This window comes from Triticum urartu, chromosome 2 (genome assembly GCF_003073215.2).
Source record: "Triticum urartu cultivar G1812 chromosome 2, Tu2.1, whole genome shotgun sequence".
Classification (NCBI taxonomy): Eukaryota; Viridiplantae; Streptophyta; class Magnoliopsida; order Poales; family Poaceae; genus Triticum; species Triticum urartu.
In genome coordinates, this window is record NC_053023.1 from 28690907 (window position 1) to 28703560 (window position 12654).

Here is a 12654-nt window from a genome sequence, read left to right on the forward strand (position 1 = left end):
TCTATGTCTCTAGTGTCTGTTCTTGTCCATAGGTCAGGTCCAGGAACTGGGTATATCATTGGCTTGTAAGCTTCTAGGTACATAGGCTTCTTAAAGAACTCATGGACAAAATCTTCTGGTTGTTGTTTTGACTTATAGATTGCACATACAGCATGGATACATGGTACACCTCTCATGTCCCATTTTCTGCAACCACATGTCCACTCCTTCAAGTTCACAGCATATGATTTCTCACCACTATTCACTTGATATAGATCAGGCCCTGCCATCAACGCTCTGCAATTCCTAGCCCATTCCTTTGACTCCTCTAGCATCTCCATATATGTTGGGGTAATTGTCCATCTGGCTGATTCCCCTCCAGTTCTTTTTTCATTGAACTTCACCATTAATTTGGACCTAGCCCCTTCAACCATACTTTTAATGGGTTTGCCCCTAATATCCAAGATCATCCTATTGAACACCTCACTTATGTTGTTGACTACTAAGTCAGTTTTACAAGTGGTATCCATAGCATATCTAGCCCATGTTTCTACAGGAATTTTCTTAAGCCAGACCCAAGCATCCTCACTTTCCTTTATTATTTCTTCCATTGCCTCATCAAACCCATACTTTGTGTATGAATAAGCTGCTGCATCCATATATTGCTTAAGTTCTTCTCCTCTAAATACAGCACTTTGGAAATTTGCATATATATGCCTTAAACAATATCTTTGAGGACAATTGGGAAATACTTGGTCAATGGCATTTAGCAGACCCTGGTTACATGTATGATACACCTAATTTAGATTGGTACATCTATGTTGTGCAATACACTACATCTATGTTATGCAATACACTACTAAGGAAACTAAAGAAACAGATATCAACATTACATACCTTCTGCCTGTCTGAAATTATTGTGTACTTTCCAAATTGTCCTGATTCTCCACCAAGAACTATCTTCAGTTGTGTTAAAAACCAACACCAAGTTGGTGTATCCTCCTTCTCTACAACTCCAAAGGCCAGAGGGTATATATTATTGTTTCCATCTCTGCCAGTTGCAGCTAAGATTTGTTGCCCTGTGTTTAGTTTCACAAAACACCCATCTAGACCTGAAACAAGTACTTCATAAGAGATGCAACAATGTATATGTGAGTGTAAAATTTCTGTAGAGAAAGACATACCTATGAATGGTCTACATCCTTTAAGAAAACCCTCCCTTTGGGCTGCAAGACAAATGAAGAGTCTATGAAATCTGGGATTTTTGCTGGGATGCTCTCTAACAACTCTAGTTGTTACAATGCATCTGCTACCAGGGTTTGTGTCCAAAACAGCTTGAAGATAGTCTCTAATCCTAGTGTACTGGGCTTCCTGATCACCCTGAACAACACTGAGAGCTTGCTGCCTTGCCCTGTATGCCATCATCTTACCAACCTCCACACCATACTTCTCCTTTGTCTTGTCTATGAGTGTCTGAATTCCTGCTTTAGGATCTGTCCTGAAGCATTCTTCAACTGCTTTGGCCACAAACCTAGCAGGAACCTTGCAGTTCTCACCACTTGGAGCACATGTATGCTCTAATTGCAGCTTCCTAATACAGAATGTTTTTTCTTGCCCAACTACAGATGCACTCATGAGAAAGGGGCAACCTTTCTCCACACAATCAACAATGATCCTATCTTTGTTGTTTCTGTGGTAATGGAAGTTCCTTCTCTGTGTCACATGCAAGTTAACCAATGCTCTTCTGAACTGGTAAACATCAACAAAACACATGTGCCAGCAAATTTGTTCCTGTGGCATAAGCCTATTTTCATCATACCATATCCTGGCTTTCTTCTTTTTTGCCCTGGACTTTCTCCCAGATGAGGAACAATACAACACTACTTCTTCATCAGAATCATTTTGAAGTTCATCATCTATATCTTCATCAGATAAGGGAATGTAGTCTGCCTCAAGGTTGGCCTTGGAACTGCAGTGTGATCTACTTGTTGGACCTCTTCTAACAGGTAATTTCTCCACTAGTGGTGCATCAACAAACCCCTCTACTTCATCCTCCTCCTCAGCCTCACAAAACAGATCTTCTGGCTCTGAATCACCTTCATATACCCTCTTCCTCTTGAGATCTTTTAATTTCTGGTGCAAATCTGCATCATCACTCTGCTCCTCTTCCTCCTCTTCAGAGCTATCCACATCAATGTCCTCTGTCACCATCAACTCATCCTCTTCCATTCTTTCTTCTCCTTGTACTACTGGACTGTCATCTGCAAACTCTTTAAGAAAATCATCTAACTCTTTCACACCAGCTATGTCCCTCCCCTTTTTAACATTGCAACTCTCCTGAGTGAAGAGATATTGTCCATAGGAGTCCTCTGTGTGAACACTAACAACTGGAGCACATATATCTGCTTCATGTCCACTGGTCTGACTTTGGTAGAGCACACCTGCATCATCTATATTGTACACCTTTGGAGAACCAATCTCAGATATTGGAATCTGCTTTTCACATCCATCTTCAATGTTGATCTGCAACTTTGCCATCTCTGACTCTCTTCCTTTCATTACTGTGATAGTAACACACCTCTTCTCCTCATACAATTCCAACATTTCTTCTACATCTTCCTCAGATCTGATTAGCTGCATGCCTGCCATTCCTACACCCTCTTGCTTCACATAGTACATTGAATCCTTTTGATCATACCCCTCTATCCCAATAATAGCTAACATGTTGATATATGTGATATCTGATTCACATAAGGTCCTTTCCAGATTGTCACAGCCTTGGAAATGAAACCTCATATCCCATGGTTCATCATCATCCAAACTGCAAGTTCAGTTAGCATTACATTCAGTTAACACCATTAATTGAACAACAGATTCAGATAACAGTCAAGATTACATTCAGAGAAACAACAAAGTGAAGAGAAAATTCAGTTAATAGTAAATTCAGTTAACAGTAAATTCAGATAACAGTCAATTCAGATAACAGTAAATTCAGTTAACAGTCAATTCAGTTAACAGTCAATTCAGTTAACCACAATTAAGCTCGTATTCAGTTAACAGTCAAAATCTGCTTTAAGTTAAAACTGAGCTAAGTTAAAACTAAATTAAAACTAAGTTAACAGTGAAATTCAGTAAATTCAGTTATCCACAATTCAGTTACAATTGAGCTATGTAAACACAACTGAGCTAAGATAAAACTAAATTCAGTTATCCACAAATAAGCTCATATTCACTTAACAGCTCATATTCACTTAACAGTACATTCACTCAAAGTAAGATAAAACTTAATTCAGCTAAGATGAACCCTAATTCCTAAATTGAGATTCATACAGAGGAAAGAGTCTAGCTACACTAGCAAAATCACTCAAACTGTGCAACTACAGTAGCATAATCACTCAAATTGTTCAACTACACAGGCATAATCAAAAAGAGAATTTTGGAAACACTCACTCCACGCCGCCGAGGCCGGATGTGAAGTGGTGGCTCCGCCCTGGATTGGCCTTCCAGACCTGGGCCAGTTTGGCGGCCGCACGTGCCTCCACGTCGTCGGAGTTGAAGATGTTGCGCTCGTCTCCGATGCGCTCATCTCCGCCGACGCCGGTGGATCGAGAGGCGCCAAACGTACCAGGGAGCGCCGTCGGAGAGCCAGGAAGGATGGGGCGGCCACCAGCATCGGCGATGGCGAGGTCGCGGTCGTCCCTACCGTCACCGGATGCGCCTCCTTCGTCAACACCGCCGCCGTCGTCAACGCCGCCACCGCCACCACCGGTCGCCATGCGGGAAGTGACCTAGGACGACTAGATGGGATATGGGGGAAATGGATGGCTGGGTCGGGCCGCGCTCGACAGGTGCGGCGCCGTCTAACGGCGCGCGTCACGGGCGCCGTCTCCCCCTGGCCACGTGGCGCCTGACAGCGGGCCCAACCGGTCAGTTTTCCACTCAGACGCGCCAAACCGTGCGATCAGCGTTTTTTGAAAACTGTCAGCGCAAACGTGGTGGTTTTTTGAAAAAATTACGAAACCTGGTGGCTTTCTGTTTTAGCGTCCCCAAATGTGGTGGTTTTTTGCAATTTACTCTAACATCCCTGATTCCTTAGGCGCTAGCAGTTTTCTTAGCTATGTCGACCTTGCAAACAACACTCTTACCAGTGGCATCCCTGTCTCGCTGGCCAACAGCGTCTCACTCACCACACTTATACTGTCACGTAATAACCTCTCTGGAGTGATCCCCTCTACTCTGTTTGATAACTCGTCCAAGCTTTCTGTGGTTGACCTCCGGATGAATTCTTTAGCTGGTCCCATCCCACATTTCCGTAAGGTCACAGCACTCAAATTTCTTCTCCTGACAGACAACTTGCTCTCTGGAAGCATACCTCCATCAATAGGCAATGCTTCTTCCCTCACCTCTATATTGCTCGGCCAAAATAAGTTATCAGGATCAATTCCAGAGACTTTAGGTCACATTACAAAACTCATTGAGCTTGACCTAGGTTTCAACAGTCTATCAGGGATTGTCCCGTTGCCTCTTTACAACGTGACATCACTCAAATATTTTAGTGTGGTCAGCAATGCCCTTGTTGGACAGATGCCATCCCACATTGGTTACTCGCTACCAAACCTCCAGTTCCTTATCATGGGAAGCAACAGGCTGGAGGGCCTGATCCCTGCTTCACTAACCAACATGTTAAATCTTCAAACACTTGACCTTTCAAACAACTCGCTACATGGCTATGTTCCTTCTCTTGGTTCGTTGGCAAACTTGCGCCGGTTAGATTTAGGAAGGAACTTGCTAGAAGCACATGACAGCTGGTCATTTCTTACATCTCTAGCAAATTGCACCCAGCTGATAAAATTGTCGTTGGAAGGGAATGCTCTAAATGGCAGCCTGCCTATATCAATTGTTAACCTTTCCAAGAGGCTACAAGATTTATCGCTTGGGTCAAACCAAATTTCGGGCTCCATACCTGTTGAGATTACCAATCTTGTTAATCTCACTTCGCTTAGGATGGAAAGCAATTTTCTTTCTGGAAGCATACCTTCTACCATCGGGAAGCTACGAAACTTATATATCCTAAATCTATCAAAGAACAAATTATTAGGTCATATCCCTCCCTCAGTTGGTGACATCGCCCAACTTGGCAAGCTTTATCTTGACAATAACAACTTGAGTGGAAACATACCTGGTAGTTTAGGTCAGTGCAAGGGACTTCTTGAACTGAACTTGTCTCGGAACAATCTTGGCGGGTCAGTACCATCCGAACTGTTTGCTAATCCTCCACTCTCCTTGGTTCTGGACTTCTCACACAACAGTCTCACAGGGGAACTACCATTGGTAGTTGGTACACATGGCAGTGGTAATGGTCCAGTATCCCTTCACATGGAAGGAAACAAGTTTCATGGACAAATTCCAAAAAGATGGTATCTACTAGTATCAACCCAACAGATTAATCTGTCTGATAATGACTTATCCGGTGCCGTGCCTGAATTCTTTGAGCAACTTCATATGCTGAAGCAACTTGATCTGTCTTACAATAACTTGGAAGGGTCTGTTCCTACAAGTGGGATCTTTGAGAATTCTGCTGCAGTAGTTTTGGATGGCAACAAGGGACTCTGTTCAAATTCCTCTGGGCGAGAATTACCACTTTGTCCTCACATCTCAGCATCAGCGACTAAAACAAAGCACCAACTGTCCTTGCTGGCGATCTCACTGCTAATTGTACTACCACCATTTACTATTGGTTCCCTAGTGTTGTTATGGTTTCTGCTCACTCTTTGGAAGAAAGGGCTGTTTTCATTTTCGCGATGGGATCTTGTGTCCAAGATGTTTCCTAATAGAAGAGAAGTGCATACAGCCCCGTTCCATGATGAGAAGAAGCTGAAGAGAGTGTCATACCAGGACATTCTTAAAGCTACCAACTGGTTTTCTTCGGTCCATACTATCAGCTCAACCTGCACTGGTTCAGTTTATGTTGGTAGGTTCAAGTCTGACAGGAGCCTAGTTGCCATCAAAGTATTCAACTTGAGTGAACCTGGTGGATATGATAGTTACCTTATTGAGTGTGAAGTGCTGCGAAGCATCCGCCATAGGAATATAATGCGACCTGTGACTGTATGCTCAACATTGGATTCGCAAAACAATGAGTTCAAAGCACTAATCTTTGAGTTCATGGTTAATGGCAGCCTGGAGAGATGGTTGCATTCTGAGCAAAACAATGGAATCCTAGACAAAGTGCTAAGCTTTGGCCAGAGGATAAGCATAGCAACAGATGTGGCTTCTGCTCTTGATTATGTCCACAACCAACTGACGCCTCCTTTGATCCATTGTGATTTGAAGCCAAACAATGTCCTTGTGGATGATGACATGACTGCACGGCTCAGTGACTTTGGCTCAGCACAGTTCCTATCACGAGGTCTGGCTATTCCTAAAAGCATGGATGATGTTGGAGGAACCATTGGGTACATGGCACCCGGTGAGTTTTACCTTTTCCATTTCCGCTTAATTATAGTTTGTCTTGTACGTGTGTTTATTATTTTGATGCATTGCTTCTTCGCAGAGTATGGGATGGGTTGCGGGGTCTCCGTAGGAGGCGACGTGTATAGTTTCGGAGTGCTTCTGCTGGAGTTGCTTACCGGAAAACGACCTACCGATGATATGTTCGTGGATGGACTCAGCCTTTGTAAGTTCTGTGAATCCATGCTCCCAGACAGAGTTGCAGAGATTCTAGATCCTCGTATGGCGCACGAGGAACATCAAGGAAGCATAGAAGCATGGATGCAGAGATATGTCGTCCCGTCGGTTGCTCTTGGGCTGTCGTGCACCATGGAATCTCCCAAGGACAGGCCTGGAATGAAAGATGTTTATGCGGAACTTTCTGCTATTAGAGCCTCTTTTCTGGAACGCCACGATGATTGACGAATAGTATATCAGTTCTGTTTTAGAGCATACTGATCCATTTTCGTTAAGAATGTATGCTTATATCTCAGGGTGGAGCTTTTGCCCTATCTATTTGACAAACTGCAATAGGCTTTGGGGACAGAGATGTGAATTGCAGTTAGCCATGATTGGATACTGGAAGCATCAACCATGCTTTGTTGTATATTTGCTGATTTTGTTTTATTTTGACATTGACGCGCATGTATTGTGAAATTCTTGTGCCGATTAATTTGTAACGGACGCGGTATGTAAAGGTGTTTCTCGCTGTATGTAAAGCCTCACCTTCACGTGCCATCTACCTTTGAACCAATTGAATTCCAGTCAACAAGTCATGGGGATTCAGAGTTGATGACAATCAAGAGTTAGATAAGCAGAATTCGATCTATTATTATTAGGTATACCCATAAAGTGGATTCTAATGAATTGCCACTGCTCAATTTATAATCAATTATGATACACCTCATAGAAGATACATTATACGGTGAACGCAGAAATTTCACCAAGAATCGAAGTATGTTTTCACTAAGAATTAAACATTGTTGCTCAGAAATTTCAGTCAATACAGATGATCAGATGCACATATTTCTTTGAATTGACAGATCCAAAAATCAGGTTTATATATATGCACCCAGGTTCTAGAAATATAGGCCGTGTTCGGCAGCCCTCTGCTCCGCGGCTCTGCTCTGGAGCGGCTGGAGCGGAGCGGCCCGCAGTGCATTTTTCTGGAGTTGTAAAACTGGCCCTCCGTCCGCTCCCGTATTATACGGAGCTGGAGAGCTGCCGAACAGGGCTATACTCTAGATACAAATAACACAATTAGGAAATACAGTACGCACTAGTTTTCCAACATAGGGAGCTCCAGTACTGAACATGTACTATTTCTAGGAACTCAAATATTAATAACTAGAGGTCCGTTGAACCAAGATTTACAGAAAAGTATCCACGTCACAGATTTTTATTCAAGAACGTGTAGATCTGCAGGTTAATCAGCAGAGCTCAAAGAATGCCTCTTTGATAGACAAAATTCTGGCACAAACTTCTCCCATTCCCGGTCGATCTTTAGGCGATTCCATGGAACACAGGAGGGCAACTTCAACCAAGTGTACCATATATCTCCGCATAAACACTCTGTCACACGCAAGCTGCTGCTCGTGGGACAAATGGGGATCTAAAACCTCTCCAAGTCTACCTGGAAAGGCGGAGCTCACAAGCTTGTGCAGGCTCAGGCCATCAGTGAACATCGCATCAGTTGGTCGCCTACCGGTGAGCATTTCCAGAAGCAAGACCCCGAAACCGTAGACGTCGCATCCTGCTGAGACTTTGTATCCCATGCAATACTCTGTAAAGCATTTAGGCATTGTTAGTACAAGAGAAAAAACCAATAAGAAAATAGTGAAAACAAAGTTGAACTCACCGGGTGCGATGTATCCAATCGTTCCTTCCACACCAACCAAATCTTCTGGACTACCAGGAACTGAAGAGAGAAATCTCGCTGACCCAAAATCACCAACTCTCGCGGTCATGTCGTAGTCCAAAAGAACATTGCCTGGCTTCAAATCGCAGTGGATTAGAGGAGGTGTCAACTGGTTGTGCATATAATCCAGAGCCAACGCGACGTCCATTGCTATTCTTAACCTCTGGCCCAAGCTCAGTACTCTCTTGGGGCTAGTGTGGTGCAGCTTCGGGTGCACCCACATGTCCAGGCTTCCGTTGGCCATGAAGTCGAAAACTATAGCTTTGAATTCATTGTTCTCTAGGTCCACTGTCGAACATACGGTAACAGCTTTGACAAGATTACGATGGCGGGTGTTTCGCAACACCTCGCACTCGGTAACGAAGCTGTCGCGCGCACCATTCTCCTGGAGATGGAATAACTTGATGGCGACCAGGTCCGTGTCAAACTCAAACCTTCCAATGTAGATCGAAGCGGCGCGACTTGAGCAGATCTTACTAACCGGAGAAAGCCAGTTGGTTGCTTTAACGATGTCACCATAAGAAATCTTCTTCATTGTTTCCTTGTAGCATGGAGCTGCTTCTGCTTGCCTTCTCTTCAGAAGATTGACCAAAAAGCATGTAAGGGAGATCAAGGCAACAGCAATTGGAGGAATCACTTTTACCAATAAAAGTGCATTCTTCTTGCTCCCAACAGGTGATATTGTGGTACAAACTGGGAACTGATATAAGGTGGTGGTGGTTGCAATTGCACAAAGCTCTTCATTGCCAGCCAAGTTTACTGCACTATGGTTCTGAAAGATGCCACCAGTTGGAATCGGCCCTTTAAAGTAGTTCATAGACAGATCAAGTTGCTGCAAATAACCCATGTTTGCAAAGAACACTGGAATTTGTCCCGCGAGGGAGTTTAGGGAAAGATCGATCTGTTCGATGGACTTCAGATTGCTAAAAGATAGAGGTATGATTCCATAAAGCATGTTACTTCTGAATCTGAGAGAAGATAGTTGGACACATTGGCCAAGTGAAAGTGGAACTTGACCAGACAATCTGTTGAAGGAAATATCGAGTTGGAGAAGTTGAAGCAAAGCACCAATTTGTAGCGGTATTGATCCTGTAAGGTGGTTGTTTGACAAATCCAAACCTATGAGGGTAGTGCTATTGATGAGTTCACTTGGTATTGGTCCCTCAAGTCTGTTAAAAGATAGTTTTAGCATATCCAGTTGCTCGCAATATCCTAAAGTTGCTGGGATGTTCCCACTCAAGTCATTGCTATCTAGAGAAAGCTTGTTCAGCCGAGAAAGATTACCTATTGTAGATGGGATCTGGCCAGAAATTCTGTTTCCTGATAGGGTTAGGATGATTAGCTCTCCTAGATCCCCAATAACAGAGGGAATAATCCCGGAAAGCAAGTTTTGTCCCATGGCAAGCATTTGGAGATTTCGAAGGTTAAAAATCTCAACTGGTATTGTGCCTACAATTTGATTCCTTCCAAGGTTTAAACGTGTTAAACTTTTAGAAAGATTCCCAACAGACCTAGGGATACTTCCATTCAGGACATTCCCACTCATTTCCAACATTTCTAGTTGTGCACAGTTTGTCAGAGAGGCAAGGAATTCCCAACCTTCAGCTTGTAGGAAGTTACTTCCTAATTTTAGAACACGTAAGTCAGCTAAAGATCCTAGAGATGGGATCCGCCCATTTAGTAAGTTGTATCCAAGATCAATCACCTGGAGGTTCGATGCATTTGCTAGTGATGATGGAATTAATCCCTCGAATCTGTTACCTGACATGGACAACATTTCAAGGTTCTGTAATGTGTCTCCAATGCAAGATGGTACTCGTCCAATTAGGTTATTCTCAGCCAAAGAAAGGTAAATGAGTGATGAGATGTTACAGAGTTTGGCCGAGAGATGCCCCGACAGGTAGTTGTAATCTAAACTCAGCATACTAAGGTTCTGGATAAGGCCAAAAGTTTCTGGAATCCATCCTGACAACCTGTTTGTGTCAAGCCTTATCTCTATGAGAGAAGAAACATTTCCCAGTGATGAAGGTATGCTTCCAGAAAGGTTGTTTTTTGAAAGATCAAGAAATTCAAGGGTTGACATCTTATGGAACTCTGGAATATTGCCAGTGAGGATGTTAAATGAGAGATCGACAATTTTAAGAGATCTACTAGTTCCTAAAGATCTAGGAATGGTACCTACAAGGAAGTTTTCTGACAGTATCAAAGTTTGGAGGGCTGGCAACCTATGGAAATCTGGGATAGTACCGACAAGATGGTTTTCTGTGAGATTGACATGTATGAGAGATCTACTGGTGCCTAGGGATCTAGGAATGATACCTTCAAGGCTGTTCACTGAAAGGATCATAAACTGTAGCTGTCGAAGTGTGCCTAACTCCTCTGGAATGCTTCCAGAAAAGCGATTTTCTGAAAGGTCTATCCGTTCTAGTGAAGTAAGGTTAGCTATCCAAGGAGATAACTGACCACTGAGCTGCGCAGAGTTTAAGTTCAGGGAGATCACACGAGTTGGAAGATTAATACCGCAGGTAACACCTCTCCAGCTGCAGAAGCTGATCGAGTGGTTCCAAGACGACAGTAGTACCTGGCGCGGATCATTGGTGATGCTCTCCTTGAAGGAGAGGAGGGCCTGCAGGTCGACCTCGGACCCGTTGCTGATGGATTTTGCGACGGTGGTGGACGACATGAAGATGAGAAGGTGGGTGAAGAGAATGAGGATGGCATGTGGGGAAAGAGAGCGGAGAGTTCCTGCAGGTGCCATGTCTAATGCAGTGCATCTCGTGCTCATTCCTTCTCTATATGTGTCCCTCAGAGTAGACTTGGTGTTGACTTGCTTGTAACCTCCATCAGAGACCAACATCGCAGCGATAGAACAACATGTGGATGGGAATCGACAGGAAAAGGTGACCAAGACCCAGAAAGAGATGGTCTGCAAAGACTGGTCCATCCATGAACTTGATCCAACACCTGCGATACTTTGCTAGGTGTGCTGCTGACAGCTTGGGACCGAGAGACTGGGAGAGGGTTTCATTTTCAGGGCCCATTACACAATTACTGCAGATAGCTCAAGAATGGAGCTGACACGGCTCTGCGGTTTTGCCTGGTGGAGAGGACGAAAAACAGCCAGGAGGGGGATTCAGTTTGCCTTCCTTCCCCTGGTCGAAAGAAACGAAATGCTTGCGTCGATGATAGGAGGGGGCTCATGTTAACATACAAGTCGGTGGAAATTGTTAAGCATGCAGAGTCGGATCTCGATTTTGTCAAGAAGATGGGCTGGGCATTCCAACAAGCATTTGGTGTGCAACAACAGCTTATTCTTGACAGAGGGGACCGGTGGTGTGGCAACATGCTCTGCTTGAGAGTTGAGATTTGGTGGACTGGACTCTGTGTGGTTGGACCGACGGACGAAGAGGAAGGTTGTGCACATACTAACACGGCGGCGACCTCGATTTTTTGGCGTCTTGGCGGACGTCGGCTCCGCCGCCGCACTCCTCCGGCCTCCACCAACAAGAGAAACAGAGGCATGGCGACTGCCGCCTGTTCTAGTGATGGGAGGGGGAGAGGGGTCCCTGCCGCTGCCGAGTCTGCGGCGTTCCCTTCACAAACTTGTCCTGTGGTGCTCGCCGGAAGGGCTCTCCCTCTCCAGACCGATGAAAACAGCGGGGGGAACGGTTGGAAGCTGCAACAGATTCGTAATACTTTTCTTTTTTACTGTTTTCAATTTTGTCTTGCTTCAAAGTGTTAGGAGTATTAGATTTGTTTTCTCCCTCCCCATGGTGTACGTTCATGGTTCATTATGTTGTCGTGTTGTATCACCTAACCTGATCCAAAATAATTGTATAGTTTTTTGTTGGTACAATGTGAAACATGATACAACATTGAAACAAGTTAAAAAATACACAAAACATTTTGAAACAAGATAAACGTTCACAGCAACCATAAAAGGTAGCATGAATTTCAAAGCAATCACGGACAATGGATCCATACACGGAATATCATGTGCATGGTGGATAAACCGCTCTCAGAACAGAGCGCATTTGCGGCCATTAAACTTGTCTCGTGAGCGCGATTTGGTCAGTGTACATTAAAATTGTTAATTTACCACCAAAGACTCAAAGAGCAGCGTCCACCCAGAAGTGGATATGGGACGGATACTGTCAAAATGAAAATTCTGTTCCCAGGGTGTTCATCCAGAAAAGGTCAGTCTGTTTTCACAGGAAATTTTTCCAGTGATTATCGATGATCCTGACTCCCTGCTACTCCCATCATCT

At 44.0% G+C, this 12654-nt stretch overlaps 2 protein-coding genes across 2 annotated transcripts; one reads left to right on the forward strand and one right to left on the reverse strand.

Annotated features, from left to right (window-relative positions):
- Window positions 1–4061: 4061 nt before the first annotated feature.
- Window positions 4062–7582, forward strand: LOC125535384 (probable LRR receptor-like serine/threonine-protein kinase At3g47570). Its single transcript, XM_048698436.1, has 2 exons — window positions 4062–6448; window positions 6533–7582. Exons 1-2 carry the CDS (start codon window positions 4258–4260, stop codon window positions 6889–6891), a joined length of 2550 nt encoding a protein of 849 aa, XP_048554393.1. The 5' UTR covers window positions 4062–4257; the 3' UTR covers window positions 6892–7582.
- A 216-nt stretch (window positions 7583–7798) lies between these two features.
- LOC125535383 (probable LRR receptor-like serine/threonine-protein kinase At3g47570) lies at window positions 7799–12307 on the reverse strand. Its single transcript, XM_048698435.1, has 2 exons — window positions 8327–12307; window positions 7799–8251 (listed from the first exon to the last, which is right to left on the reverse strand). The coding sequence occupies exons 1-2, from the start codon at window positions 11328–11330 to the stop codon at window positions 7899–7901; spliced, it is 3357 nt and encodes a 1118-aa protein (XP_048554392.1). The 5' UTR covers window positions 11331–12307; the 3' UTR covers window positions 7799–7898.
- Between the last annotated feature and the right edge of the window lie 347 nt (window positions 12308–12654).

What these genes read in the sequence shown, in the direction of transcription:
- LOC125535384 (XM_048698436.1), top strand. Translation starts at nt 4,258, where the DNA reads ATGAATTCTTTAGCTGGTCCCATCCCACATTTCCGTAAGGTCACAGCA. An exon ending in CATTGGGTACATGGCACCCG is followed by an intron (nt 6,449 to 6,532) that starts GTGAGTTTTACC and finishes GCTTCTTCGCAG; the next exon opens with AGTATGGGATGGGTTGCGGG.
- LOC125535383 (XM_048698435.1), bottom strand. Translation starts at nt 11,330, where the DNA reads ATGGACCAGTCTTTGCAGACCATCTCTTTCTGGGTCTTGGTCACCTTT. An exon ending in GATTGGATACATCGCACCCG is followed by an intron (nt 8,252 to 8,326) that starts GTGAGTTCAACT and finishes AATGCTTTACAG; the next exon opens with AGTATTGCATGGGATACAAA.